Genomic DNA, 27,650 nt, shown 5'->3' on the forward strand with positions numbered 1-27,650 from the left:
CATTGCTTGTTTTGTTTTGTTTTTCTCTCCTTGCTGCTCTTTTTTAACTAAAAAAAAAAGATTATTATTGGAGCAAATGGCTTGAAATGCAAATTTCTAACCATATTTCGGGAACGAAACTGTAAAATAGAAATGGTATCCCTTATGCAGCTAATGAGCATGAGTTTTGTTAATTTGAACACTTTCTGGGAAATGAAACCAAACCTGACTTTGGGAAGGTTTACGAAAATTTAGATTTCTTGGGTACTATTGGGTAAAGTCTCAGTAGGGATGGCTCAGCATTATCATGGCATTTCTTGATGACTCTTTTAAAAGGAAAACTACTCCACAAGAGCCAAATTCGCAAAAGCACGGCCTCCCTTGTGCAGTTGCAATTTGCATTAGCACTTCTGCACCTGAGTTGCAAATAAAGGAGTCAAGGTGCAAGTTCTTTGATTTGAAGATGCAGATCATTTTCTGGGTGCCAATTCCTTAATTGGAGATTGCACCTTCAGAAAGGTAGGATGGGCCTTAGGGCCTTTGGAAACTATACACCGAATCTCAAAGATTCCTTTCCAATTGAGGCCATGACCATGCAATTTGAGCCATGGAGAGGGACTGCTACACTGTGCCAAAGTCCCATTGAAATCCTGGGCATGAAGTCCATTTGCGTGAATCAGATTGTGGGATTAATGGGGATTGTTTGCATTACTTCACTCCCCCGCATGTATTAATGATACTGAAATATTCAGGCAATGTTAAAACATTTTTCCAAAAGTGGTGAAAAAAGTACGAAATGAGTAATTAAAATGTGACACAATTGTCTGTATGAGAAAAGATAACCAAAAAGTTAGGTTACGCTCCAAATCTCTCTCTGTTTATTTGATTGCATCAAGCCATTTGCTTAGCATATGCAGTTGTTCACCAGTCACAGAGCACTTGTCATGGGTTAAGTACCTGTATACATTAAGGTTACCATTGGTTTCAAACCACATAGTTACTTATCTTGATATAGTGCGTAGCAGTCAGTTACTGTTAATAAACACTGCTTTGTTTCAGCAAAGTAGATTTTTTACACCATTCAGAAATGGAAGACTAGATTTATTCTGTAGTGAAAATGATTCCCTGGAAAAGCAATTGCCAGAGCTACAAGAAAATTGTAGGCACATTGAAACTGCAGAAGATCTCCTTTAAATCCAGTTTAATATTTGCTGTGTCCTCTGTTGGGGAAGGATTGATGCTCTTGTGATCAAAGCACAAGCTGGGAGCCAAGAGGCCCAGCTTCTTTTCCTGCTTCTGGCCCAGACTTTCTGTATACCCTTGGGCAAGTTCGTTAAGGCTAAATTTTCCAAGATTTGCATGGGTGCAAATACGCATGATTTTCACATTTTTCCCCATCAAACAGGACAGATCATCCCCACAATCTGAGTCATGATGTTCTGCATTTTCTAGTAGGATTCTGGCTACTGCTTTACGTTATTTTTACTTTTGCTTCTCATGAGGAATAATCAGTGAAAAGACACTGTTCATGGCTCGTGTTCAAAATCTTTTATTGGTCACACTTAGAACCATTCCAAATCATCTATGCAAGTGTGAAAGTTTGGCAATGAAGTCTTCTTAATGGTGTCCAGGTGGTACCCTTTAGAGTGATTAATAGAGGTGGTCAAAAATGATATTTGTTTCTGTGAAAAATTGGAATACCGAAATATTTTAGTTTTCAGCAAAAGAATTTCATTTGTGGGTGTTTGGTTTTTCTGACAACAAAATAGAAATTTTCCATGGAAAGCAGGAGCATTTCACACACAAAAATTCATTTAAGCAAAAACCCAATTTTCTGTCAAAAAACAGCATGACACAGAAAATTTTTGACCAGCCTTGCAATTACCTTGTTCCATAGAGAGAATATTATTAACTCTTTTGCAAAAGCTTATATAACATAACTGGAACTCTAATAAAAAGCTGTGAGGACCAATTGTCCTCAGTTACTTACTAGTCCCATTGATTTAACATTTGAGAGTAGAATTGGATCCACTTTACAAAATAGAAGTCAACTTCTGAGCAGTAATATGGCATATAAAGTCCTGGTCTAGAAGCAAGTTATTATTGTAATTAGTATCAGGTCCAGCTCCAGGTTTTTTGCTGCCCCAAGCAAAAAAAAAAAAAAAAAAAAGCCGGAGTGCTGCCCCTTGAAAAGAGCCGCTCCCAAAGGGCCGGAATGCCGCCCCTTAAGAAGTGCCGCCCCAAGCACATGCTTGGAACGCTGGTGCCTAGAGCCGGCCCTGATTAGTATCCATCAAGCAATTTTTGAATTATCTAATCAAACACAGTTTCCAAGTTTCAGAGGTGTCTGAGGAGCCCTATGACTCAAACCATTTCGATTTTTTTCAAACCAAGTTTGGAGGAGGTCATTGCAGATGTAGACTAATCTCTTTTTGTTTTCCAAAAGATGATTTTAAAATGGCTGTGAATTTTAATACCTCTTTTATACACAATTCAATAAAGGTTTTAACAGCAGCCACCAGGAATTGCACATGCTTTACCAAATCTATTTAGCCTAATTGCATAATTTCACTAATTAACTAAGAAAGCAATACTTGACTAAAATTTGCATGGGGGAGGCGGGGGAATTCATGCACATGAGGAAGATCATTAAGGACCATAGTTTACCCTCTGTATGTAACCAAGGCCATAATTTACATTATGAGCCTTCTATAGGTAGAAAAAGATTCATAGGTTCTAGGACTGGAAGGGACCTCGAGAGGTCATCAAGTCCAGTCCCCTGCCCTCATGGCAGGACCAAATAATGTCTAGACCATTCTTGATAGACATTTATCTATCCTACTTTTAAATATCTCCAGAGATGGAGATTCCACAACCTCCCTAGGCAATTTATTCCAGGAACTTTTTCCTAATGCCCAACCTAAACCTTCCTTACTGCAGTTTAAGCCCATTGCTTCTTGTTCTATCCTTAGAGGCTAAGATGAACACGTTTTCTCCCTCCTCCTTATGGCACCCTTTTAGATACCTGAAAACTGCTATCATGTCCCCTCTCAGGCTTCTCTTTTCCAAACTAAACAAACCCATTTCTTTCAGCCTTCCTTCATAGGTCATGTTCTCTAGACCTTTAATCATTCTTGTTGCTCTTCTCTGGACCCTCTCCAATTTCTCCACATCTTTCTTGAAATGCGGTGCCCAGAACTGGACACAATACTCCAGTTGAAGCCTAACCAGTGCAGAGTAGAGCTGAAGAATGACTTCTCATGTCTTGCTCACAACATATCTGTTAATGCATCCCAGAATCATGTTTGTTTTTTTTGCAACAGCATCACACTGTTGCCTCATTATTAAAGTATCCTTGTTCTGTTTGGTTATCAGGTGAGCCCAATTGTTAAGCCTACCCACGCAGAGGGCCACTATAATGTTATCCCCAGCACAGTTTGCTTTGTCCTTCTATTGAAGTTTGTTTATAAATGTCACCATGAACTGCACCACATGTGTAATAGTCACAGATTACTTGTAAATCTTACATTAATTCTCAAATAGCTGTGGATATCTGTATATGGATCATACTCTTATTCCTAATCCCAATTTTTTTGTAACTGCCGCAATAGAAAAATGTCATAATCTGAGTACAAGCATTGTACTATTATGTAAATACAGAGACCATGGAAGGGATAGTGCCTACCTGAAGCAGATGGTATAAATAAAACAAGACTATGAATTAAGAAGCTATAATGGTGTCCAGTATCAGAGGGGTTGCCGTGTTAGTCTGGATCTGTAAAAAGCAACAAAGAGTCTTGTGGCACCTTATAGACTAACAGATGTATTGGAGCATAAGCTTTCGTGGGTGAATACCCATTTCGTCATGCATCTGACGAAGTGGGTATTCACCCATGAAAGCTTACGCTTCAATACATCTGTTAGTCTATAAGGTGCCACAGGGCTCTTGAGGCTATAATGGGTTTCCAGAGATACCGTTAAACTCAAGTGATTTGTATAGTTACTAAAATGGAGCAGGACAGGATAACTGACCCTTTCTGTTTTTGGATCTTTCTTGGAACCAAATCTCCAGAGGCAGATTCAAAAATTAGAAAGGGTACAAATGATAGGTTCCAGTTTTGGCCCATCTCTGTGTTTTCTACAAATGTAGTAATAAAATGATAAGTGAGGGACCCCACCTCTGTCAATCCAGCACTTTTTATGAACATTAAAACTCACTGTTTGTTAAGCTAAATTATATTTGTAATTGTCTGCTTAATACTACTTAATTATTATTTAATTAACACAGTCTGCCTTCTTGTTAGTGGATTCCCTTTATAGCTCTCCCATGCACAGTCCATTAAAACAGTGGTTCTGGTTCTCACCTTTTACATTCTGTGACCCTAAGTTATAACAGAAAAATGTTTTGGTGACCCACCTGCCATTTACCCATAAAGAAAGGGTGGGTGGTGGCAACTCCCTGAAATCTATTTATGACCTCCTGGGGGTTGCAACATCCAGGTCTAGAACCTGTGAGTTATCACACCCTCCCTCCAAGTTATTCTTCACTTATTTTTTATTCTTAATGGATGAAAGTCACCCCTGTGCACACCTTACTAGAAAACTCCTATAGAATGTAGGTGATTGAAGCAATAGGGTTCTTGAGAAATTGAATAGGATTCTGTGACAATTGTTTAACAGAGAATGAGATCCTTGCAACTGTTTTTTATTTAAACCATCCTATAGAATTCTATAGCAAGGATATAATTCTGTCTTAATGTATAAGGGATGGTTCTAAAAACCTACAGAAAGGTTGTCATTTTCTATTAAATTATGTAAGACCGTTCCATAAGAATAGGGCCAGCAAAAGATGCCATGCCATTAATGTGGGTGATGTGGCTTAGTTAAATGTTAAATAAAGCCCTCTGCCCTACTGCATTTCACTCAGTATATCACATCTGAAAGCCATTGCAAGTGTATAGTGTTTCCATTATTGATTAATTCCATAGCTCTTTGTTATGCTAAATACTTTAAAGACGGATTCAGAGTCCCTTAGTACTGATTGATTAGGCATTATCACAAGCTACCATCTGGTTACAATTGTAGTGCACATCCCCCCTTGAACACCTACAAGATTTATGTGATATTTTGCCCCCACTCAACTTTTAAGGAATTTAATTCTCATGTAATGTGCCTGCTGACTGAAGCCCACTATCCACACAACAAGTATACTAAGGAAAGTGGGGTCAGCTTCCCAACTGACATGCCCAGTGGCCTTCAGCCCTGATCTATCTCTGGCCCCAGTTCAGGAAGGCGCCAAGCTGAAGGCACCTGGGTAGTCCTGTTGATCTCAAAGGGACTGCTCACATGCCCAAGTACCTTCCTGAGTCAATGGATGAAATCCTGGCTCCACTGAATTCAACACGAATTTTGCCGTTAACTTGAGTTTGGCCAGAATGTCGCATCAGGGGTCACTATGAGATGAGAGGCTTGTTTTTTCTCCAGAGCCCACTCCATTCTCTGCTGATACCACCACCAAGGATGACAGTAGCAGTTTTATGATGTGGACACATGACTACTAGCCCCTAGTGTAATGGACAATAAAATCTGCAGCTGCTTATTTTCATTGGTTATAATTCTATACCCAAAATGAACATTAGGCTGTAGAGGAGCTTGGCACATTAGGTTATAGAAGATTTTATGGTCTAAAGACACCTCAGAGACTTTAAAACAATTTTTAAAACAACCAAGTGTCAAAATGGGTTTATTTTTTTCCTAAAGTGCTCCTTGTCACAGGCACAGGCTTTCCTGTATTTGTTGACGCAACATGGAAGCCCCCTTGAGTGCAGGCAGATGAAATGAAGGCCTGTTTGGTGAAATCAATAGTTCTTTTCAAATCCACTATTAGCCCATTTCTAAATTGGTCTCTGAATTGTTTTATGAAACTAAATCCCTGTTAGAGCAGGGAAGTGGAGGCTAGGCAATAAACTAATTGAAAAATCATCATTTAAACTGCCTGCAGCTCAAACTATACCTCTCAGCCTGCCAAGGCCCAAACATAGATCGAATGTATGACAAAGACCCAAAATGAGAGGGGGACTGCAGGAAATTGATGCAGTCATGGGATTCCTTCAGCTAGTGTAACTACCTCTCTCTATAACCTCAATTTCGCATTTCTGATTTACACAATTTTCCACCATAGAAGTGAGGGGAGCAGTACATTTGTGTAGAGTAGTGTTAACTTTGGGACTAAAATGAAGTTTGCCCCACATTTAAGCACGTGTTTCACTGCTTTACTGGACTGGGGGCCATGGAGTGGAAAAATTGGGATTGTGCCGGGCACTTAGAGATTCAAGGATTTTCTGTCCCCTCTCGAGAGGAAGGGTCCAGGGGTTAGGGTGCTAGCCTGCATATTCTGAGTCCCAGCCTCTTTTCCCTGCGCTGCCACAGACTTCTTGTGTGACCTTGGTCAAGTCACTTGGCCATTCTGTGCTTCTATTCCCCAGCTGTTAAGTGGAGATTATGACACTGCCCTACCTCACAGGAAGGTGTGTGAATGAGTACATTGAGGATGGCGAGGTGCTCAGATGCTATGGTTATAGGGGAGGTCATAGAAATACCTCAGATAGATAGATACAGGGCCAAGTATAATCTGGCCCTGAATGTATGGGGTTTATGCGTAATCAGGAGTGATTGTGCCAAAATGAGAACTGTCCCTAGTGATGACACCACGTTAGCCTAACCAGCCACAGCTTGGTTTGTGTGACCAAATCTAGTTGTAGTGCCCCAAATATATCCACACGTGGGGTGAGATTTTTGTGCTGCTTCTCTGCGAGGTGCAACACAAAACTCTCAGCCCAGCGGGAGGGGGGCTCAGATGGCTATCAGCCGGCTTTGTGCTCTCCTATTGTGGGCTACTGTGGGGCTGATGCGGCTCTGGAGTAAAGTAGCAAAACCTGGAGCATACCCCGCAGCAGCATAAAAGGACCATAACAGAGGGAAGAATTCTTCCTGTGGCATTTAAGGAGGCCTCGTAATAAGCTGCCATGCAACAAATTATCTGTTAAATTCCTGCCCTAGTCCCATGAACAGCCATTGCTCATGAATCTATAAAAGAAGCTTCATTGCCACAGCTACAACCCGGTTGTATATTGAAAAGGCACAACTTCAGCATTGACTAGTTAAGCAAATGTGGGGAAAAGCTGCCGTGAAATTGCGAGGGACTTTGGAATGGTTCAGGTTACAGCAATGCAGGAGAGGAATACTGACCCTTAGCTGACTTCTGTATGGAGCACTTCGTAAATCTTTAATATATGACGTGCTGCTTGTCAGCTTTCATTTATTTTCTTTCTTCTCTTATCAGGGGGACAGGAAGACTGCATCCTATCCTATGAACCTGTCACAAGACAGGAAAGTAAGTTTCACCTGCTGTTCTATTATTACCGTTATTATTTATCATGCCAAGGGGCCAGCTGAGAACTGGGCCCTGTGAGGCCAGGCTCTGTTCGAACACAGAATAAGAGACCGTCCTTGCCCCAAAGAGCCTACACGTCTAAATAAACAAGCCAGACAGAGTGTAAGGAAAGGGATACAAGAAACAGTGAACAGCGCAATGGCAGCAGATGTCATGTTAGTGCTTGGATTTTTATTTATTTATTGGTTTGTCTTTCTGAGATCCTTTTGGGGAGATGTTTTGGGAGGGGATGAGCTAGAGGGAAAGACAAAGGAGAGGGGAGGGGCTGGAGCACACACCTAGTCACCACAGGGGGGAGACCCTTCAGAGTACAAACTGCAGGAAGCAAACAGATGCCCTCACTGGTGTCCTTCAGTCCCTGCTTCAGCTGCGTTCTGCAGCCCCTCTGCTGCCTTCTGTCTCCAGCTAGCTCCTCCCTGCAGTTTCTTTTCCAAAGTCTACATGGCCTGCTGTCGACACATGGAAGGTGGGGGGACAACCCCATGAGGCCTAGTGCCCCGTGGTGTCTTCCCACACTATTCTGGCCCCAAGGCTGGAGGGTGACCTCTGCTAATAAATACATTTAGGCTATGACTACATTCCAAATCACTTTGGTATAATTGACGTCGCTTAGGGGGTGTGAATAATCCATACCCCTGAGCGACGTAAATTACACTGACCTAAAGTGCCAGTCGGCAGGACAGCTTCTCCCTTCGACATGAAGGCAGGAGTTATTAATCCGGGGGGAGAGCGCTGTCCCGTTGGCTTATGGCATCTTCACCAGAAGCGCTACAGCGGCGCAGGTGCAGCTGCTGTGGTGTAGCCATAGTTATTGAATATGATATTGAGTGCATTTTCTCAGCTTCCCCACAATGCTGAGAGTGTTGTTTCCCTCACAGTATAAGCTCTACCCATGGCAGGTTATCCCGCACAATGCCAGTCTGTAAGTACTCTGCCGTGATTATAAAACCGAAGGGCTAAAGCCTTGTTTGTATGCTACATCTGCACTGCACACACCTTACAGTGGCATGTAAAGAACATACACTGCACTCCCCCTAGCACAGGCATAAATAGTAATGTAGACAATGAGGCACTGCTTAGGTGAGTAAAGACCTGCCTGAACCTCCACAGCTCCCTACATGCCCAAGCGGTGTCTCCTCCCTCTACATTGCTATTTGTAGCAGTCTACTGTTTTGCTGACTCCCTGTTACAAGGAAAGGCTCTGGCAGGGGAGAGGCAGCAGGGAAAGGCTCTGGCAGCTCCACACTGCTGGAGATTTTCCCAGATGCCTTCCCCCTGCCAGAGCCTTTCACTGCCAGGAGTAGTTACCAGGGCCGGCTCCAGCTTTTTTGCCGCCCCAAGCAGTGAAGCGGGGGGAAAAAAATAAAATAAAGCCGATCGGTGGCATTTCGGCGGCAGCTCAATCGCGCCACTTCATTCCTCGGCGGCAATTCGGCGGCGGGTCCTTCGCTCCCTCTTTTCCTCTTCGGCGGCACTTTGGCAGCAGCTCAAAGAGGAAGAGGGGGACTGAGGGACCCGCCGCCGAAATCCCGCCGAAGACCCGGATGTGCCGCCCCTTTCCATTGGTCGCCCCAAGCACTTGCATCCTTCGCTGGTGTCTGGAGCCGACCCTGGTAGTTACACACCACGGTGTGGACGCAGCCCGCTTTTCACTGCAGTGTGTAGCTACACAACCCTATATACCTCTGCCAGTGCAGCCAAGGCCTAACATTGGTGCAACCCCTGTTGATTTCACTGGGATTGTGTGTAACTGACAGGAGAATTTAGCCCTCAGTCTCCTTCCCATTTCTCATGACATGGTTCATCTGATAGCATCTAGGAGCCACCTTGTCAAAGATAGTCATTATGTACCATCAGGCTATGAGTAGAGCAGGTCATTGGCTGCAAAGGTCTGCTCCATCTGAGAGCTCTGGAATAGTACCTTGTATACAAAATAGCGCCTCTCTCATGTGCAACAAAAATAGATTTATTACTGTAAATGGGCATCAAAATCTTCTAAAACTTCAATCCACACCTATGAGCTATAAATCAGTTTTGGTTGGCTAGCATACATATTTGATGTTACTGTCAGAATAAAGAAAAGTTATAGTCTTCATCTGAACATCACTTTCCTTTCTGTTGTTCAGTTAATTACACCAGACCCGTTATTATTTTGGGTCCTATAAAAGATCGGCTCAATGATGATTTGATATCTGAATTCCCTGATAAGTTTGGATCATGTGTACCACGTAAGTACTTTTTTCTACCTACTCCCAAATTCTGTAACAGTTATGTTCTTTGATGTCGTGCATACAATGCAAAAGCAGCGTCAATATTTATTTTATGTAATCGTATTTCTCAAAAGAAAATTTTAAAATCTGTAATTGAGATGTAAAACTCCTGACCGAGATCCAGCTGAGATGCGCTGTTTTGTAGAAGATGTGCAGGAAATGGAATTTCTGTCCCATGGGAAACTTCACATTTCTAAAAAAAAAAAAAAAATGTTCCAAATGGGGAAATGAAAAGTCAGAAATGCAGAATTTCCCACAGAACACAAATGTTTGTAACAATCTATTTTGGAAGACCCCACATTGAAATTTCCAGCCACCTCACCCATCAGGGAGCCAGGCAGCCCACCTGCCCACAGACCCGGAGAGCTGAACAACCTGCCCAAGAGCAGCCCAGGAAGCCAGCCAGGAAGATATGGAGCCAGGTAGCCCACCCAACCAGCAAGCAAGCCAGACAGGGAACCAGCTGCTAGCTCCTTGGTAATCCAGGGAGATGGGGAGCCAAGCACTTTGCCTGCCCACCCACTAGGGCGGCCCAGGAAGTCAGCCAGCTGGGTAGCAGGCCACCCATGGAGTCTGGGATCCCTGGGTTTGTGCCTGGTGGAAGCCTGGAAGCCTGGACTTCCCCACCCTCCCCACCCACCCCCCCCCCCCCCACTCCCTCCTGCCAGGTGAGATGCCAAGGACCTGGAAGCTCTGGAAGCCAGCTCAGGTGGGCTCCCAGAGAGCATGGGAGCCCGGGGAGTTCTGGGTCCTAAGCTCCCCACCAATTAGAAAGCATATTGGATGCATTTCCCAGTCATTCAGCCTTTCTCTCTCAGACCTCACTCTCCACTAGGACTTGGGTCTTATCATGGGATAAGGGGGACATTTTTATGGGCGCCCTTTGTTGAAATGCTGGAGGCACTTATGAGCTGCACCAGATCTGAATTTGGCCAGGAGTGGTCTCTGTTAAGCAGTATATTTTTTGTGAGAAAAGTGCCTACGTACATCCTAATTTTCCCATCTTTTGTTGGTCTGTGCAGATACCACAAGACCGAAGCGTGACTATGAAGTGGATGGGAGAGATTATCATTTTGTCACTTCGAGGGAACAGATGGAAAAGGATATCCAGGAGCACAAATTTATAGAAGCCGGGCAGTACAATGATAATTTATATGGGACTAGTGTGCAGTCTGTGAGATTCGTCGCAGAACGGGTAGGTTGCATCCATTTGTACTGCACTTGCAACACAGCCTGTTTTGTACCACCGCAGCCTTTCAGACAGCTGTAAATATACAAAATATCTTCAAAATAGTGTCCTCAAAATTATGGATATTCAAGGCTGCAAACAAGTTGTGATTTTTTGTTGTTGTTGTTTATTCGTTTAAAAGTTGCGGCCATGGGTTTGCTAAAGTTGTGGTCACACCAAAACTGCAACTCCGCCACACACGCAGCCCCCCTCCCTAGCCCCCCCCCCAATTTCCCAGGAGAGAGCTGCCATTGCAGCCAGAAGTGCCTGGACCAGGCACCCCCACCCCAGTGTCGGGAGCAGCACAGTGTCCTCCCTCTGCATTGCAACTCCCTACTGGGCCAGGCTGCTCATTTCAGTAGAGGGGCAGCTGGGTCAAATCCGAGTGAGTGACATTGTGACCTGGTGCGCAGGCTCGCAACACAGGGCTGCCATTGTAAACCAGGCTCTTCCCCATCTCAGTGGGGAGCAGAGGCATGCGCAGCTGCAGAGAGACGGTCCCTGCCCCCAGCAGCAACATCCAAAGGCTGAAATTTGCAGCAAAAAGTTGCAGTGTCTGCTACAAGTTGCTCTTAGGGCAATAAAATCCACGATTTTCGTACAGCTTTACAGATATTAGAATCGCTCTGAAAATAAAGAACCTAGCCATGAAGGGGGCCAGTCCAGCTAGGATTGGGTTTGACAGAATGAGGGGGAAACTTAATGAGGAAGAGAAAAGAAAGCTAGAAATAGGGTTACCATATTTCAGCAAGCAAAAAAGAGGACGGGAGGAGCCCCTCCCTAGCCCCGCCCCTGCCCCTCCCACTTCCCGCCCCCCCAGAACCCCCAACCCTCCCCCCGTTCCTTGTCCCCTGACTGCCCCCTCCTGGGACCCCTGCCCCTAACCGCCCCCCAGGACTCCACTCCCTATCTAAGCCTCCCTGCCTCTTTTCCCCTGACTTCCCCAACCCTTATCCACACCCCCACCCCCAGACAGACCCCTGGGACTCCCACGCCCCATCCAACCACTCCCCACCCCCTGACAGCCCCCCCCCGAACTCCCAACCCATCTAAACCCCTCTGCTCCCTGTCCCCTGACTGCTCCGATCCCTCTCCGCACTCCTGCCCCCTGACAGCCCCCCCCAGAACTCCCAACCCATCTAAACCTCTCTGCTCCCTGTCCCCTGACTGCTCCGATCCCTCTCCCCACTCCTGCCCCCTTGACAGCCCCCCCCCAGAACTCCCAACCCATCTAAACCTCTCTGCTCCCTGTCCCCTGACTGCTCCGATCCCTCTCCCCACTCCTGCCCCCTGACAGCCCCCCCCCAGAACTCCCAACCCATCTAAACCTCTCTGCTCCCTGTCCCCTGACTGCTCCGATCCCTCTCCCCACTCCTGCCCCCTGACAGCCCCCCCCCCAGAACTCCCAGCTCCCCACCCCCCTGCTCCTTGTCCCCTGACTGCCCCTTCCTGGGACCCCTGCTCCTAACTGCCCTCCAGAACCCCACCCCTAAGCCTCCCTGTTCCTTGTCCCCTAACTGCCCCCTCCTAAGACCCCCCCCAACTGCCCCCCAGGACCCTACCCCCTACCTGTACCCTGACTGCCCAAAACTTTCTCCACCCCCCCCAAAAGCCCCCCCCCCTGTTTCTTGACTGCCCCCTCCAGAACCTTCCTGCCCCCGGTCCCCCTTACCCTGTTGCTCAGAACAGGGTGTTGGGCTCTGTGCGAGCCGAGCCGGACACGTGGCTGCGCTCCCCAGCACAACAAAACCCGGTCCCTGGCCCTGCACAGTGCTGCCGGACCGGGTTGCAGGAGAGGCCAACTCAGAATGCAGGGCGGCTCCGGCTCCTCTACAGCTGCTCAGGAGTCCAGCCCGGGATTTTTCTGCAGCCCTCCCAGCCGCTCGCTCTGCCGGGGGAGGGGGAAATCCCGGACATTGTGAGTGCTTTACAAATTCCCCCCGGACGCTATTTTTAGCGCGAAAAGGAGGACATGTCCGGGTAAATCCGGACGAATGGTAACCCTACTAGAAATGTAATGAAAAGATTGACTGGGAATTATAAACGTAAACTTGGGCCCATTGAAGACAATTGCAAGACTCTGATTGGTCTAGATTCTGCTCTGACTTTTACACTGATGTAAGTCCATGATAGTCAATATAATTACGCTGGATTTACACCAGTGTGTGACCATGAGCAGATTTGCCCCCAGTGTGGTCATACTGAGACTTAGGTAGAAGTTAAGAGCAGGGAGCACATTTCTCTCTAGTCCAGGGTCCAGTAGTACATGAGTTACTTCATGGAAGGGATAATGATAAATAAATGTTATTTATTTAAAACTTCCTCCCTTTTCTCTTCTTTGGGAGAAGACCAGCTAGTCCCATCCTATCTCTTCAAAGGCCAAACTATTAGATACCATCAGGACACTCTCTCCTTTTGTTTTAAAGGTGCAAAGTTTCTTCTCAATAAACTCAGAGTTAAACTGAGATGGAAAGGGACGGTCTTTGTTCTCCTAAAGATACACTAGACCATTGTCAGTATGTAGTGAAGGGTATGCAGGCACCAGTGCTCTTGACCAAAAGTGACATTCTTCTCTGCAAAGTTTAATTTCATGTCATCCCTTTCATTTTCACTTCTAGATGCAACAAAAATATAATTAAATTCAGGCTAAGTGCCCGTGAGTACTATTTGAATGCCCGCCGTGGCCAAAGTATGCTAAGTAACCCACAACGCCCGGAGGTGTGGAATTTCTCTGCACTCATCTGCAATCCCAAGAGCATTGCCTCTGGGCAGCATTCAAACCAGTCAGCATGTCTGGAGTTCTTTCTATTCCACATGTGGTACCCCGCATCCAAGAACATAACATCACAGCAATACGAATAGCAAAACACCCTTCCTACCTTTCAGTCAGCATACATCTCCACGATATTTTTCTGACCTTGGAGAAAGGATGTGATTTAAGCACAGGATTAGGTGCCTTGGACTCTTGAGTTCTAATCCCATCTCTGAGACAGGCTCCCTCTGTGGCCTTGGCCAAGTCATTTCACCTCTGTGTCTCAGTTTCTCTACCTGTAAAATGAGAATAATGCACACCTACCTCATAGGGTAGTATCCAGATTATTTAAATAGTTAATCTTTGTAAAGCAGTTGAAGATGAAAAGTGTTTTATAAATGCTGAGTATTGCAACAATGCATAACACAAAATGCGTCATGAACATTAATAATTGTAGCCTTACAGACACCCCTGAGAGGTAGGTAAGTATTATTAGCCCCATTTTACAGATATGTAAAATGAGGCACAAAGAGGTTAAGTGACTTGCTCAAGGTCACACAGGAAGTCTGTGTCAGAACCAGGAACAGACCCTCCAGATCTCCTGACTTCCTGCTCTGTACCTCAAGTACAAGGGCATGCTGTTATTCTTAGGAACAAGATTTGCTGATGTCCACATAAAATCCCCCTCTCCCGTCTTTAAGTTCATCCTAGTTGATCCTCCAAAACTGATAACATTGTTTTCCACATCTTCAATTTATTTCTTTTACTGGCATCAAAGCAAAAGAAATATTGTGGAAGTAAACAGCCGAGTAAGTGCCCTGGAGCCTAGCCTTCTCTTGGTGAGTTAGTAATGTTTGTTTTCTGGAACACTGCATTTTAGGATTCCTTCCTTTCTTTTGGTTGATTTGCAATAAACGCTGCAGAAATAAACACAGCCTCATCTGTTTCCAACAGGGCAAGCACTGTATACTTGATGTATCAGGAAATGCTATTAAACGGTTACAAGCTGCACAACTCTATCCCATTGCTATCTTCATTAAACCTAAATCATTGGAGCCACTAATGTAAGTATATAATCTTCTAGGCTAGTTTTGGACTCCTGTCTCAGAAGGCACAGCAAAGGTCTCATGTTAGCATTTTGCCTGTTCTCCAAAGTCAGGAAAACCAAACAAATCTGGAATACTAAAGAACTTATTTTCATTTACACAATAAATAACCAGTCAGCATTACCTAGTTGTTTGAGAATGGAAGTCAGACAACCTATAGCCTGTGTCCACTCACCGTTTGATTTTTTGGGAGGTGACTTAAATGCTCTGGGTTTTCTGCATCTGTAAACTGTTTTCATTATTTATTTAGCACTGACACTGCGTCTGGTGCTGTACAATACACAAAAATAAAGATGGTCCCTTGTCTGATGAGCATACAGTCTACAGAAAAGACACATACAAGATTCAACACAATTAGAAAAGCAGAGGTGGAGATAATGTAAAGGTTTGATTTGTTTGGTATAAGAATACCTACCCAGCGTAAGAAGAGCTCAGTGGAGGAAGAGCACTATATACCTGCAAAGTGTTATGATTGATATCCTATTATTAAACAAGCAATACTAAGTTTTGGGCAGTTTCTTTAAGGATATGTATCAAAAATATAGGGAGGCTATTTTTTACTTTCATTAGAGTAAAAAAAGCTTTCAGCCAAATCTCATCAGTGCAGACAGTACTACAGGGACAAACAATGTGAAATCCATTATTTTTTCCTTCTGGAATAAGAGGCTTTTATAGATCTTTGAATGTCTTATTTCAGAAATTCTCTGCAGAAGGAGCTTTTAACTAGAATGTCAAGCTTTTGTAAGAACAACAACTAGGGTCCTTGAAGCATGGTTTATATGAGTATGTTATGCAAACAGAATAAGACTAAAAAATTCCTAAAAAGAATAGGAAATGTATAGAATTCAGACACTCCAAATTATTTGAACATGTACAAATTCCATGCTTTCCCATGCAGCCAACACGAGGGAAGTCATCTCTTTAATATGTGTCTTCCTAAGGAATCATCACCAACAGTTAGTTTCCAATATGAATAAAAACCTCTCAACATAGTTAATACAATTCTTTCTGAGGCCAATGTCAAGAGGATAATGGCACAACACTGAACTGCTTACCCAGGAAAGTTACTCTAGGGTGACCAGATGTCCCAATTTTATAGGGACAGTCCCAATTTTTGGGTCTTTTTCTTATATAGGCTCCTATTACCCCCCAACCCCGTCCCGATTTTTCACATTTGCTGTCTGGTCACCCTAAGTTACCCACGTCACTGAACTGTACTGTAGTGAAATGACTAGGTCTCAGGGCTTTTTTACAAGGGGACAGGAAAGTTAAGGCAAATCAACTAAAGGTGTGAAGTCAATGTGCAGGAGTTAAAATGCAGGGCTAAACCTTCCAAGCAGCTGTTCTCACTCTGGAGTCAAGTGGGCTAAGTTCTCCAAGGAAGATTATTAGAGCAGCCATGTGGGGGGTTTGACATGCTTTAACTTTAGTTGATTTACATTAACTTCCCTGAGTGTCGCCATGTAGGCATGGCCTTAGTAATCTAAGGTTTCTAATGACAAGTAATACAGCTAAGGCTTGTCTGCACACACAAGTTGTACCACTTTAACTACTCCAGCATAGTTACGTCAGAACACACACACCCTTAGTGCAGATGCAGTTATACAGGTATAAAAGTGCCATATACCAGTACAGGAAGGGGCATAATAAGGCACCTTCATACCAATATTACTGTGTCCACATTATTAATTGTACAGGTATAATGATTTCAGTAAAAAATTACATCCATAGCCAAAATACCGGTAGTTATACCAATACAATAAACTGTGCATAGACCAGACATAAGATTTAACTACACTTAACCAAGACTCCCTGTCACGCAAACAAGTTCAACGTCAATATAATAACCAAATAAACCACACCCGACAAAAAACTGCCAATGAGAACAAACACAAAGACAAAAACCATAAAGATGACTTGTCGCTGAAATTATTAAATAAAACTGAAGGGCTCAATTCTCATTTACAATAAGGGTATGTCTTCACTACCGGCCGGATCGGCGGGCAGCAATGGATCCAGCAGGGATCGATTTATCGCGTCTAGTCTAGACGCGATAAATCGATCCCCGATCGCTCTCCCGTCGACGCCTGTACTGCAGCTCGGCGAGAGGCGCAGGCGGAGTCGACGGGGGAGCAGCAGCAGTCGATTCACCGTAGTGAAGACACCTCGGTAAGTAGTTCTAAGTACGTCGACTTCAGCTACGTTATTCACATAGCTGAAGTTGCGTAACTTAGATCGATCTCCCCCCTAGTGTAGACCAGGCCTAGGGCTGCTTTACATCACTCTGGCAATATCTAAAGGGTCTTCCACTGTTAGTACAGTAACAAGGCCTTAGCATGAGTGAGAGTCCAGCCTGAAGAATTTGGTAGATAGCAATCCTTCCATTGAATGGTAATGGTGCAAACTTAGTACTATGAGACAGATTTACATATACTAATTCCAAACCTATTAATATAGCCCATAAATGACTGACATATGCTTTCAAATAAACCTTCCCTCTCCTATACTCTATAAATCTACCCTCTGGAATGATGGAACCAAAGTAAGGAATACTGTATTTTACAGAGAAGTTGCTACAAACATTGTGTGATTGCTGAAGCAACATTCATGGGGTTACACATTCAGTTATACAAACAGCCAACTTTAGAGACATTTATAGAAATACATTTTTGTAGCTTTAACTACCCATGATATATATATACAGCATTTTTCAGCAGGCAGTTTCTGTCCCTGATGAAAGAAACTAAGGGGTAGGTCAACTGTAACTAATGCATGCTGTCATGCACTCATGGATCATTCTTTATGCATCATCATGCACATAATTTCCTACAGGCATCACATGCCATGCCATATACAGTCCATTGCCACATATTCATGTGGTTTCAGTGCAGAACATTAAATGAGGTTTATGTGGAATACAGGATGCTTCCTTTTATAATATGGTGTGAGCTTGTTTTCCTATGTTACCTTGACAAAGTTCCCTGCTCTTCTGAAAAATAAGTAACCATGTTATAGAAAAGGTAAAGCAAAGTAGGTCTGTATTTTATTGTTAAGACTTTGGACATCTTCTGGTGTACACAAAGCCCTAAATCAACATGGACATTGTTCTTTCTGGGCCACAATACACAGTATTAACAGCTGTACATGTACATAAAATTACAGTAATTAAGTGTCAAGTATCAGAGGGCTAGCTGTGTTAGTCTGGATCTGTAAAAGCAGCAAAGAGTCCTGTGGCACCTTATAGACTAACAGACGTATTGGAGCATGAGCTTTCGTGGGTGAATACCCACTTCGTCAGATGCAAGACACCAGGGCAGCCTGATGTAGTGGGTGGTGCACTGCCCTGCCCTGGGACCTAGGAGACCTGGGTTTGATTCCTGGCTTTACCACGGACCTTAGGCTAGTTTGTTTGTTTCCTCTCCCTTCCTTTGTCTGTTTCGATTACAACCTCTTCAGGGGCAGGAACTGTTTTGCTATGTATCAGTGGCATGCCTAGCACAATGGGGCCCTGATCTCAGCTGGGGGCCTGGAAGAAGAGGAGGAGGAAGGGCAGACTCCATCCAACCGAGGCTTCATTAAAGTCCCTCCAGACTGCTGCCTCCTTATAAGCAGTGCCCCCTTTTTCCCGGGGCAGAGACCCGCCCAGTGCCGTCCGCCACCCCGATCCCTGACAAAGTGGGTATTCACCCATGAAAGCTCATGCTCCAATATGTCTGTTAGTCTATAAGGTGCCACAGGACTCTTTGCAGTAATTAAGTGGTGTCCCAGTAATCTTAGCTACTCCATCAAATGGTAAAACGAGTGCAATACAAGAATGTTACTGGTATTCAGTACATTTATGGTCTACATTTTACAATACAAATGGTATTACAGAAGCTATTCCTTTAACTAGAAAAAACAGGAACAGAAAATACTACCAATGTGGAACATCATCAAGCTACCTTTTCTGTTGGAACTGTCAAGTTTTTGTTTCTCGTGGCTGGCTGTGATTTTGACTGTCTGCTTCAACTCACGTTAACAGAGGGGGGGTTGCATTACATTTCCTCGGGTTTTGTTTTTGAAGAGGTGGGGAGGAAAGAAATTGGCTGGACTTAGTACCAGATGGTCCTTAGCCTTCGCGTAAGTGGGCTGTGGGGGAAGAGGGAAGGTGCGGGGGCCAGGAAAAAGAGCAATCCCTGCATATTCAGAGGCACACGGGTACAAATCAGGCTGGCAATCTTAGGGAGGGATTGCGTCATCCAGAGGCAAAATCCTTTGCCAAGCTGTGGTAGGATGGTGCATCTCCACACTGCACCCAAAGGACAGCTGTGCCTCAGTGGCACAATATAAATGTTACCAGTCAGGCCTTTACAGGTAATACCTGGTATTTGGGAGCTAGAGACTTTTCTGTTAAGCTGCTACATTATCACAGCTGTATCTTCACCACGGAAAAAGGGAGAATCATTTGCTCTCATTTGCAAGGAGAGTCTATAAATGCAGAGATGTCTGGGGTTTCCCTTGTTTGTCCCTATGATTTTTCTCTTGTTCTTGATGTTAAGATATCTGTGTCTGCCTAAGAAATAGCTACACACGCTCCTTCTCATACACTAATGCGTGTGCCTACACACACGCACAGTGGAACCTACTTAAAGTGAACGCCACGCGATGAAATTCTGTCTATTGGAAAATAGAATGAAAGTTCCCAAATTAATATGCAAATTGAAATTCCAGTTACAACAAAACGAGTGGTGGAGTGAGTTCCACTGTAAGAAGGTCCCTGTACATATAACAGATGTACAGTAATGTGGGAGGAGTTTTGCACGGGAGCCACACCCATTGTAATCTTAGGATCCACACAGCCTACACCCTGTTCTAGCGCTCTAAAAGCCTCCCATGGCATTAAGGGACAGCCCTCCTTCAGCAGTCTCTCCTGTACTGCTATTGCTGCCATCACCTCACCCTCACTCTGCCCCTGGCCTCTCTCTGCTCCCATCATGCACTAGGATGAGACATGGTCACCCCTCTCTTGCATCTCCATGCTGTCTGACTGCAGAAGGTTAAGTTTTCATTGATGCATAAATTGTGAGGCCTGAAGGAACCATGACAATCAACATGGGCCAAAGAATTCCACCCCGTAATTCTTGTCTCAAGACCAATAATTTCTGGTTGAATTACAGTTTACCTTTTAGAAAGACTTCCAATCTTTTTTTTAATTCAGATTCAATAAAGGGCTCGATTTGTTAATTACTTTTAACTAATATTTAAAAATATATTTCTAGGGAAATGAATAAACGTCTTACAGAGGAACAAGCCAAGAAAACCTACGAGCGAGCACTTAAATTAGAACAAGAATTTGGAGAATATTTTACAGGTATGAAGTCACTTCAAAACACCTGTCCCCAAGGGTTCAATCCAAGACCACAAAGCAGCTGGAGTCAGCTCTGTCTCTAGCTTGAAAGAATGAATGGTACATGTATATAGTGTGCCACAGTAAAGACCCGATATTGAGTAGTATCAGTTCCCATGGGAGTTGAATGCATTCAACACTTCGCACAGCAGTTCCTGTATATCAATGCATATGTATGAAGTGAATTCTGTGCCTGTTGAAGTCAGTGACAAAACTCCTAGTGACTTCAGTGATGCATGACGGGGACTGATTGTCCCAATCCTGCTCCCATTAAAGTCAGCAGGAATTCTGCGATTCACTTGGCAGGTCCTAGCATCGGGTACTTGCACTGATCAGCACAGAATTTCATCCTGCTGGACTTCTGCATTTGCCTTTACCGTTATGAACAAGATATTGACCTCAAAAGGATTTTTAAAGAGCAAATAATTTGTAAATAATTTTGCAGCTCTACCATGGAAGAATGGAAAGCAGATGATAGGTCAATGCTTTCAGACTCAGTTGCCTTAAAGTTAGGACCTAAATCCATATTCAGGCAGCTAAATACAAGAGAACCGATTTTCAGAGGTGCAGAGACCACACGCCTCCATTAACTGCAGTGGGAGCCGAGCCGGGCACTTTTGAAATTCATTTCCCAAGAGGATCATTTTCTCCGTTTGGCAAATGATCTCTTCATTATATAAAATATGAAATAATACGAGACCAAACTCACTGTTCGCAAAAGCAGATGCAACTTCACTAAAGCGGTACCCACTTAGACATGACATGAACATGGCCCAAAGTCTAATCTTTGTGGGGAAAATAAAATAATCTCATTTCACTGTAACCGTTGCCAGAACTACACAACTGAGAGCTGGTTAGAATACTTTACCACTAGCTTGCCAATACTGGATGAAATCCTGGCCAAGTCAATGGGAGTTATTCCTTTGACTGAAATGGGCCCAGGCTTTTATCCAATGTGCGCTGTGGTTTATGTATAGCCTAGTAGCATTGCAATGTATGCAGTAAAACTGAGCACAAAAAATGCCAGACCTAGAACTTCAGAAAGCACAACATTTCATTCAAGAAACAACCTTTCAAAACATAGTGTTGTGTGTGCTGAAAGTAAAACACAGAACACCTCTTTCTGGCAATAAAGGAAGCATGTTCTTCTGTGTCAAGTTGAAGGGTTAAATATAAATACATCTAGACTGTTTTTTGGGCTACAACAAAACACTGGCAATACAGAGTTGTTCTTGAAAAGGGGCCAGTGTACGGACCCTGGGTAACTAATTAGTTACAGACAAAGCAAGGGGACATTTATATTTTTATATTCTAAAGACGGCCAAACACTACAAAATTATGTACTATATGTCTTGTAGCAACTGAACGCAGCGCTGCACAAAATATTTTGATGAAATAGCAGATTGCAGTGAATAAAGGGATGAAGTTTTCACACAAAAATTATGAAAAACTCATGCCATCTTTTTACCAGCTCTGATTGAACATATTTGCACAAAAAAGTATCTCCAGCTGCCCTTTGCACAGTTTCTACCTGGTTTGTTATGTTCTGAAGAGCCACTCTACTAATTTTCTAATGTTTTCATTTTCCCCAGAATATAGGAACGTTTTAGTGAACACATATAATGGTGACCTACATTTCAGTTCAGCTTTTGCCTTATCCCTGGGGTCACCCACAAAATCTTACAGCAGTGAAAGTCTTGCATTAGTGAAAGGTGTGGGCTAATTCCATGGCCCCCATGAGCGTCTGGTCTGCCAGGATGCAGTCATGGCCACAGAAAGCTGGGCTCCCAGGTTGGTTAGAAAAGCGGGCAGTGACTAGTTCAGGATGGGTGGGCCACAACCAGGTCAGGCAGAAGACGGACTGTGTAGCCCTGCTACAGCCTCCACTGACAGGGCTCCTAGAGAGTCCGTTGGCAAAATTCAAAGCTCGACTTCCCGCAACGGAAATCCCACATCCTGCCCGCCTTTGGAAGTGAATTCTTATTGGGATGCAGGTTTTCAGGCTGGCACAACAAGGTGCCATATGCATTTCTCTGCCACAGCGAAGGTGAGCCCAGGCTAATGCTCTTACAATAAGCAATGGCAAAGGATCTTTGTTATGGTGGATCACCATTGTACTGGACTCATTTGGGATCTTCAGGGTGCATGGCTTTCCCGACACTGCACAGTTCATGTGCATTATTATTTCTTCCAGTTTTATCAACTGCTACGTTAATATTGAAACTGCTGACAACTGCTGCTGTAGACCGTACCAATTAAAAATGAATTGTTTTCATATTGCAGCTATTGTCCAAGGAGAAAGCTTAGAAGAAATATATAATCAATGCAAACTTGTAATTGAAGAACAATCTGGGCCTTTCATCTGGATTCCTTCAAAGGAAAAGTTATAAATTAGCCACTGCACCTCTGATTATGACGGAAGAATATTTAGAAGAAAACTACACTATGCTATTTTGAGGCTTTCCTGTTTTTGTTGCATTTATGTTCTTGCAGTCAATGTGAATTTTTATGAATGTACAACACAAAGTGTTTGAAGCCATGAAGGACAGTGATGGGTCAAAAGGGTAGGAACAAAAAGACTTTTACCATACAAAGCAAATCTGTTGTGTGCGCAAAACACCAGTTGTAGGTATAAACTTTTGACATGGGGACCCTCTGTCAAAAGGAGCCAGCCACCTACTGCATCCACATGGACCTCGTGAACGATTTCAGTGGCTGAGCTCAGTGTGTTGATCAGTTTAAAGAGAAGTTTCCCAGCTCCTGAACCTTGCGTAGGGCTTGAGCCTGCAAGGGCTGAACACTTGACCCCGGTCCATACACCTGTGGGTTGGCCCATTGAAGTCAGTGGGACTAAGCATGTGCTTAAGTGTTTTGATGGATCAGGGCCACGTGCACCTTGTTGGATTGAGCCCATAGAACCTGTTCCAACTCCTATTGAAGTTAATGGAAAGATTCCCATTGACGTTGGATTGGGTGCTAAGCTTGTCATTGCACATCAGTAGTTGGTACACCTTGACTTTGGTAACTATGCACATGTTTTGATTTCCAGAACCAAGTCAAGCATTTCTTTTTCCCCTTTGGACACACTATTATATCAGGAAATAACCCCCTGTAGTTTATTTCAATGGAATTTGGTGTTGGGAAGAGAACAGAAGCATGTCACGTCCCACACATACCCACTCCCACGTGTGAGGAGTCACAGTACCCAAACTGACAAGGAGGGATACAACTGGGAAAAGCTTTAAAATTTTGGATTGTCTATTTTATCATTTATACAGATAGAAGGCACTTAATGATGGAATAATTTATAAAAAATTAAAATATATTGATGTATAGAAACTAATTTCTATAGGTGAAAAATGTTTTGTGAGATATTTTGTAAAGATTAATTAATTGAAAGATTAAATATTTGCACCCTGGTCTGGCTGTAAAATGTAAAGAGGACCTTCAAGTTGCACTATCCCTTTTTGCAACAAATTATCTAATAATATTAACAAACCATATAATTTCTTACATTTTAGATGGCAATTTGATTTTTTTTTCAACTTAATCCTTCTCTTTCCTTTTATTTAATCATGATAAATTCCTGTGGAAAGAACTCAAACTGACTAACCTACAGGGTTTTTGTTGTTGTTATTGTTTTGGAAATACTAGGATGATGCATCTTTAAATTGAAACAGATGATTTTTTCGGAGGCAAAATGTCAGTGACTTGAATGCAGTGTATTATTTTCTCTCTTGAAGGGAGCCATAATCTTCACTGGAAAACATTTTATAATCATTCCTTATGCTGTAAGTGAAATGCCGGAAGCATTTAGTCCTTTTTGCCGGCAGGCCACTGACTCACTTGTGTCATCATTTCATTTCACAGTCAACAGGGGTTTTCACCTGACTGGGGCAATGGACATTTGTGGGGAATTTGGGGAAAATCTGTGGAATTTCAGCTTGGGGTATATGGGCGGGGGGGGGGGGGGGGGAGTTCTTGCTTGCTGTTTCACTTGGTCCTTATTTCATATACTGATACAGATTTCGCTGTACCACATCTGGAGGATAGTTACAAATAGATGAACTGCCTTTGCTGCTGCAGGACCACGTTTTATAGAAAACCCAGAAAATACTGCAGGAGTCCAACACTTTTTAGCTGGTGGCTACTTCGATCCTAATGTGTAATGACATTTTAAGGGCAAACATTTCAGTTACCGAGTTACCGATAGAATATTCAATTACTTGTCTATTCAAACCTTTCAGACTTATGTCTCTATGCTGTACTGATATGACAGGTACATGCAGCCACGCTCAGTAAATAGGCTGATTAGCTGGATGTTTATAAGACAGCCATCAGCAGTGACAGGGTTAACAATATGGGTACTGTGGCGATCATTAGGCCTCATGGTTAACGCTGTATTAAAATGGATGTGAGAAGTTCATGCTTCTTTATTGTTATTTTTTTTCTGCCTGCCCAGCACAGATTCAAAGACAGAATACCAGTAGAGTTTCTAAACTATCTCCATCACCAGAAGGGCTAGACATTTAAAAAGAAAGAAAGCAAGCTTAGATTCTGGATAATTATGCAGAAATCCACAGGAAGAAATCCTAGATCCCTGGAAGTCATGGATTTTTCCATGTTGACAAAGTACTATTGTCTCAGGTCCGGCCCGAGCCCACCTGAACTGATAACCAAGTATCCTAAAGCAGGAACTCCATTCTAATTTTCAACTCCGTTTTTAAGCAACCACATCTGCTTCTTTGTTTCTTAGTTCAGCATGCGACCTTTTACGATACTATCCTATTAGTAAATGTTCTGTTTTGTCACGTGCTGTGCTTTACGGTGAACAGTAACACTATGGCTGAGTACAATCAATTTTTCCATCAGTCTTTGGTTACTGTAGTACATTATTTATTTTTTCCTGTCTGTTGTTTGTGCTTCCAATTTAGAGTTGCCATTGCACTTCTTATATTTTTTAAATAAAACATATATATATTTAAAAAAAAATCACCAACAGCAGCAATGAGAGGTCTTATTTCCTGTAGGGTTTATACCTCCATTTGTTTTGTGTCTTGATGTTTTGCGTTTCATGTTACAGCATACTTAGTGCTGCAGTTCATTTTTTTAATGCAGCCATTCAAAGTTGCGTTGGGTGGCAGAGAGAAGAGAAATATGAAGTTAACTCAGTTACATCTGGTGCAAAAAAAAAAATCAGTTTGGCGCCTCAGACCATATTGGTGCTAATACCCAGTAAACATTAGCAGCTCTCTCTCTGTCTATATAAAAAACTGGCAGGTGTCTAAGAGACAACATGCAAATGCTGGACCCTTTAGGAAAAGTGCCAGATCACATCACTGGTGCTATTTCTCATGTTCTGGCACAATGTGTAGCACCACAGGGTCTAAGTTGAACCAAAAATATCATGGCTTATTGTCCATCCATGAACGATCACACTGACATCTTGCTATCTTTGTACAGATGTGCAATATTTCAACCTATTTATTTCTCCTCCCCATCAATCATCTTCCGTGCACTGGCCTCTCTTAGTACGTGCTACTGGGGCTCAATGAACTTACACTCTGGTGGTCTAACTACCCAATGCAAGAGCCTCTCTTTCCACCTTAATTCCCCTTTTCACCAGGTAAAGAGGCCCCTTGTCTACACTAGCACTTTGTAACCACTTATATTAAAGGCGCGCTCGAAAATAAATAATATGTAATGTAACTGTGTTAGTAGTTAGCATGGTTTGATGAGCCAGTGTGGATAGGGCCCTAGAAGTCATCCCGTGAAAGAAAAGTCAGGGTTAAATCTCTCCCTTGCACTGGGCTTTCTCACTATGGAAAGCAATGCTGAATCTGAGCTAATAATAATTATGAGCCATCTCTAGCTATGTGTCCTAGTGACCTAGTTAGTGAACACCTTCTCAGCTAGTTATATTATTTTTCTATGGAGAGTTTGATGGTGTGTTACACTTTCATTGCAAATGCTTAGCAAAAGTCAGTCAAGTGAGTGGGGGGGGGGGGTGTCAGGGGCTGGGTTTTTTTGCTTTTTAAGTCCACAAAAGGATTATTCAGTGAGTGACCATGTGTGTAAATATTTGTAGAAAAAGCACTCAAGAACAAAAGCCTCTGTCCTCTTTTTACAGCCTCAGCGTTAAAGCCATACCATGTTCCCCCCCTCACAAAAGGAGGTCTTCCATCAGTCACAAGGTTGAATGGGGATTTTTTTCTCTTAAACAGCCTCTTCGCAATTGTATGCATGAATTTTATCTGGTGACTGTTTTCATGCACTTGAGCCCATTTCTTAATGAAGTAAACCTATTTTCCAGTCCCATCAAAAATGATACCACAGCATCTAGTCAACTAGCGCAGCATTAATAACTGCTTATCACTACATAAGAAGAGGAACAGTTCCCTTGAAATATATTATGGGGTGCAAACCATTATCAACACTGACAGCAACACAATCTAAATTCTATTCAGAAGCTGGTAGGGGGTGGGGCTGGAGCCTCAGCTGGTGTACAGCATTGTTGCTCCATTGACTTGAGGGGCGCTCATCCCATTTATTTCACCTGTAGCTACATATAATAGTTCCCCTCATGTTAGCCTGTATTTAGGAACCAACAGTCTATTACTCCATAACATTAAGGGCTAGATTTTTCCAAACTCCTCAGCACTCACAGTTTGGTCCAGATTTTTAAAAGTGCTAAGCTCCCACCTGGATCAATTATTACTACTACTATGACTTTATATTTGTATTGGGATAGCGCGTAGGCGTCGGGCCCCACTAGGCTAGGTGCTGTATGCACAGAATAAAATGACCATTGTCTCGGCCCCCAACAGCAGGTGGATTTTCAAAAGGGTTCAGCACACAAAAGCTCCTATTGAGTGTGACAGGAGCTATTGGGTGCAGAAGACCACACCACTGGGAGCCAGATTCTACCTCTCTGCCTCACACTTATTCAGTTCCCTGACCTGTTGGTCTGGCTCAGACTAACCACACAGGCCTGACATAAGACAGCATTTGAGAGGGTGGGGTATATCACTCGCCAAATAGCAGGAGACATCTAAACAAATGACACTATTGACCTCCCCCAGTGGAATAATGAACTTTTAATTATCTTAATTTCTGGACTTGTTTCCTAAGTTTGAACTGGCTGGTCTAAACTTTTGAGCGGCAACAGGCTGTACGCAGACTGCTTTTGTTTGATACTTGATGCTGTGTGTCTGCTTGACAGGATGTTTCTCAAGCCAGCTATAGTTGGGGATAATCAGAATCTGAACAAAGTACACTATACAGCTTACAGTCCTGTTAAGTGTAAATATTCTACGCCTCCATGCCATTCGTGTAAAGAATAAAGCACACACAATTATAAAAATTGAGATGTATATTTCATACTAGTTGTGTCCTTGCTTATTTATTCCATTACAAGCTCTCAGTTGTGGTTCAGTTGTAAATGCTTGATAGAGTGTTTATAAATATGTCATGAAT

The 27,650-nt window shown here is 43.2% G+C and overlaps 1 protein-coding gene across 23 annotated transcripts in view; it reads left to right on the plus strand.

Moving 5' to 3' along the window:
• DLG2 (discs large MAGUK scaffold protein 2) overlaps nucleotides 1-24,597 on the plus strand; it is a 1,449,438-nt gene extending 1,424,841 nt beyond the window's left edge. For all 23 annotated transcript variants that reach the window (XM_005287552.5, XM_005287553.5, XM_005287554.5 and 20 more), the window contains 6 exons: nucleotides 7,322-7,372; nucleotides 9,559-9,660; nucleotides 10,725-10,897; nucleotides 14,637-14,746; nucleotides 20,047-20,138; nucleotides 22,458-24,597. In XM_005287552.5, the coding sequence (XP_005287609.1) occupies nucleotides 7,322-7,372; nucleotides 9,559-9,660; nucleotides 10,725-10,897; nucleotides 14,637-14,746; nucleotides 20,047-20,138; nucleotides 22,458-22,564 (635 nt within the window). In that variant the 3' untranslated portion in view covers nucleotides 22,565-24,597. The remainder of the gene's footprint in view (nucleotides 1-7,321; nucleotides 7,373-9,558; nucleotides 9,661-10,724; nucleotides 10,898-14,636; nucleotides 14,747-20,046; nucleotides 20,139-22,457) is intronic.
• Nucleotides 24,598-27,650: the final 3,053 nt, after the last annotated feature.

This window comes from Chrysemys picta, chromosome 1 (assembly GCF_011386835.1).
Source record: "Chrysemys picta bellii isolate R12L10 chromosome 1, ASM1138683v2, whole genome shotgun sequence".
NCBI classification, from domain to species: Eukaryota; Metazoa; Chordata; order Testudines; family Emydidae; genus Chrysemys; species Chrysemys picta.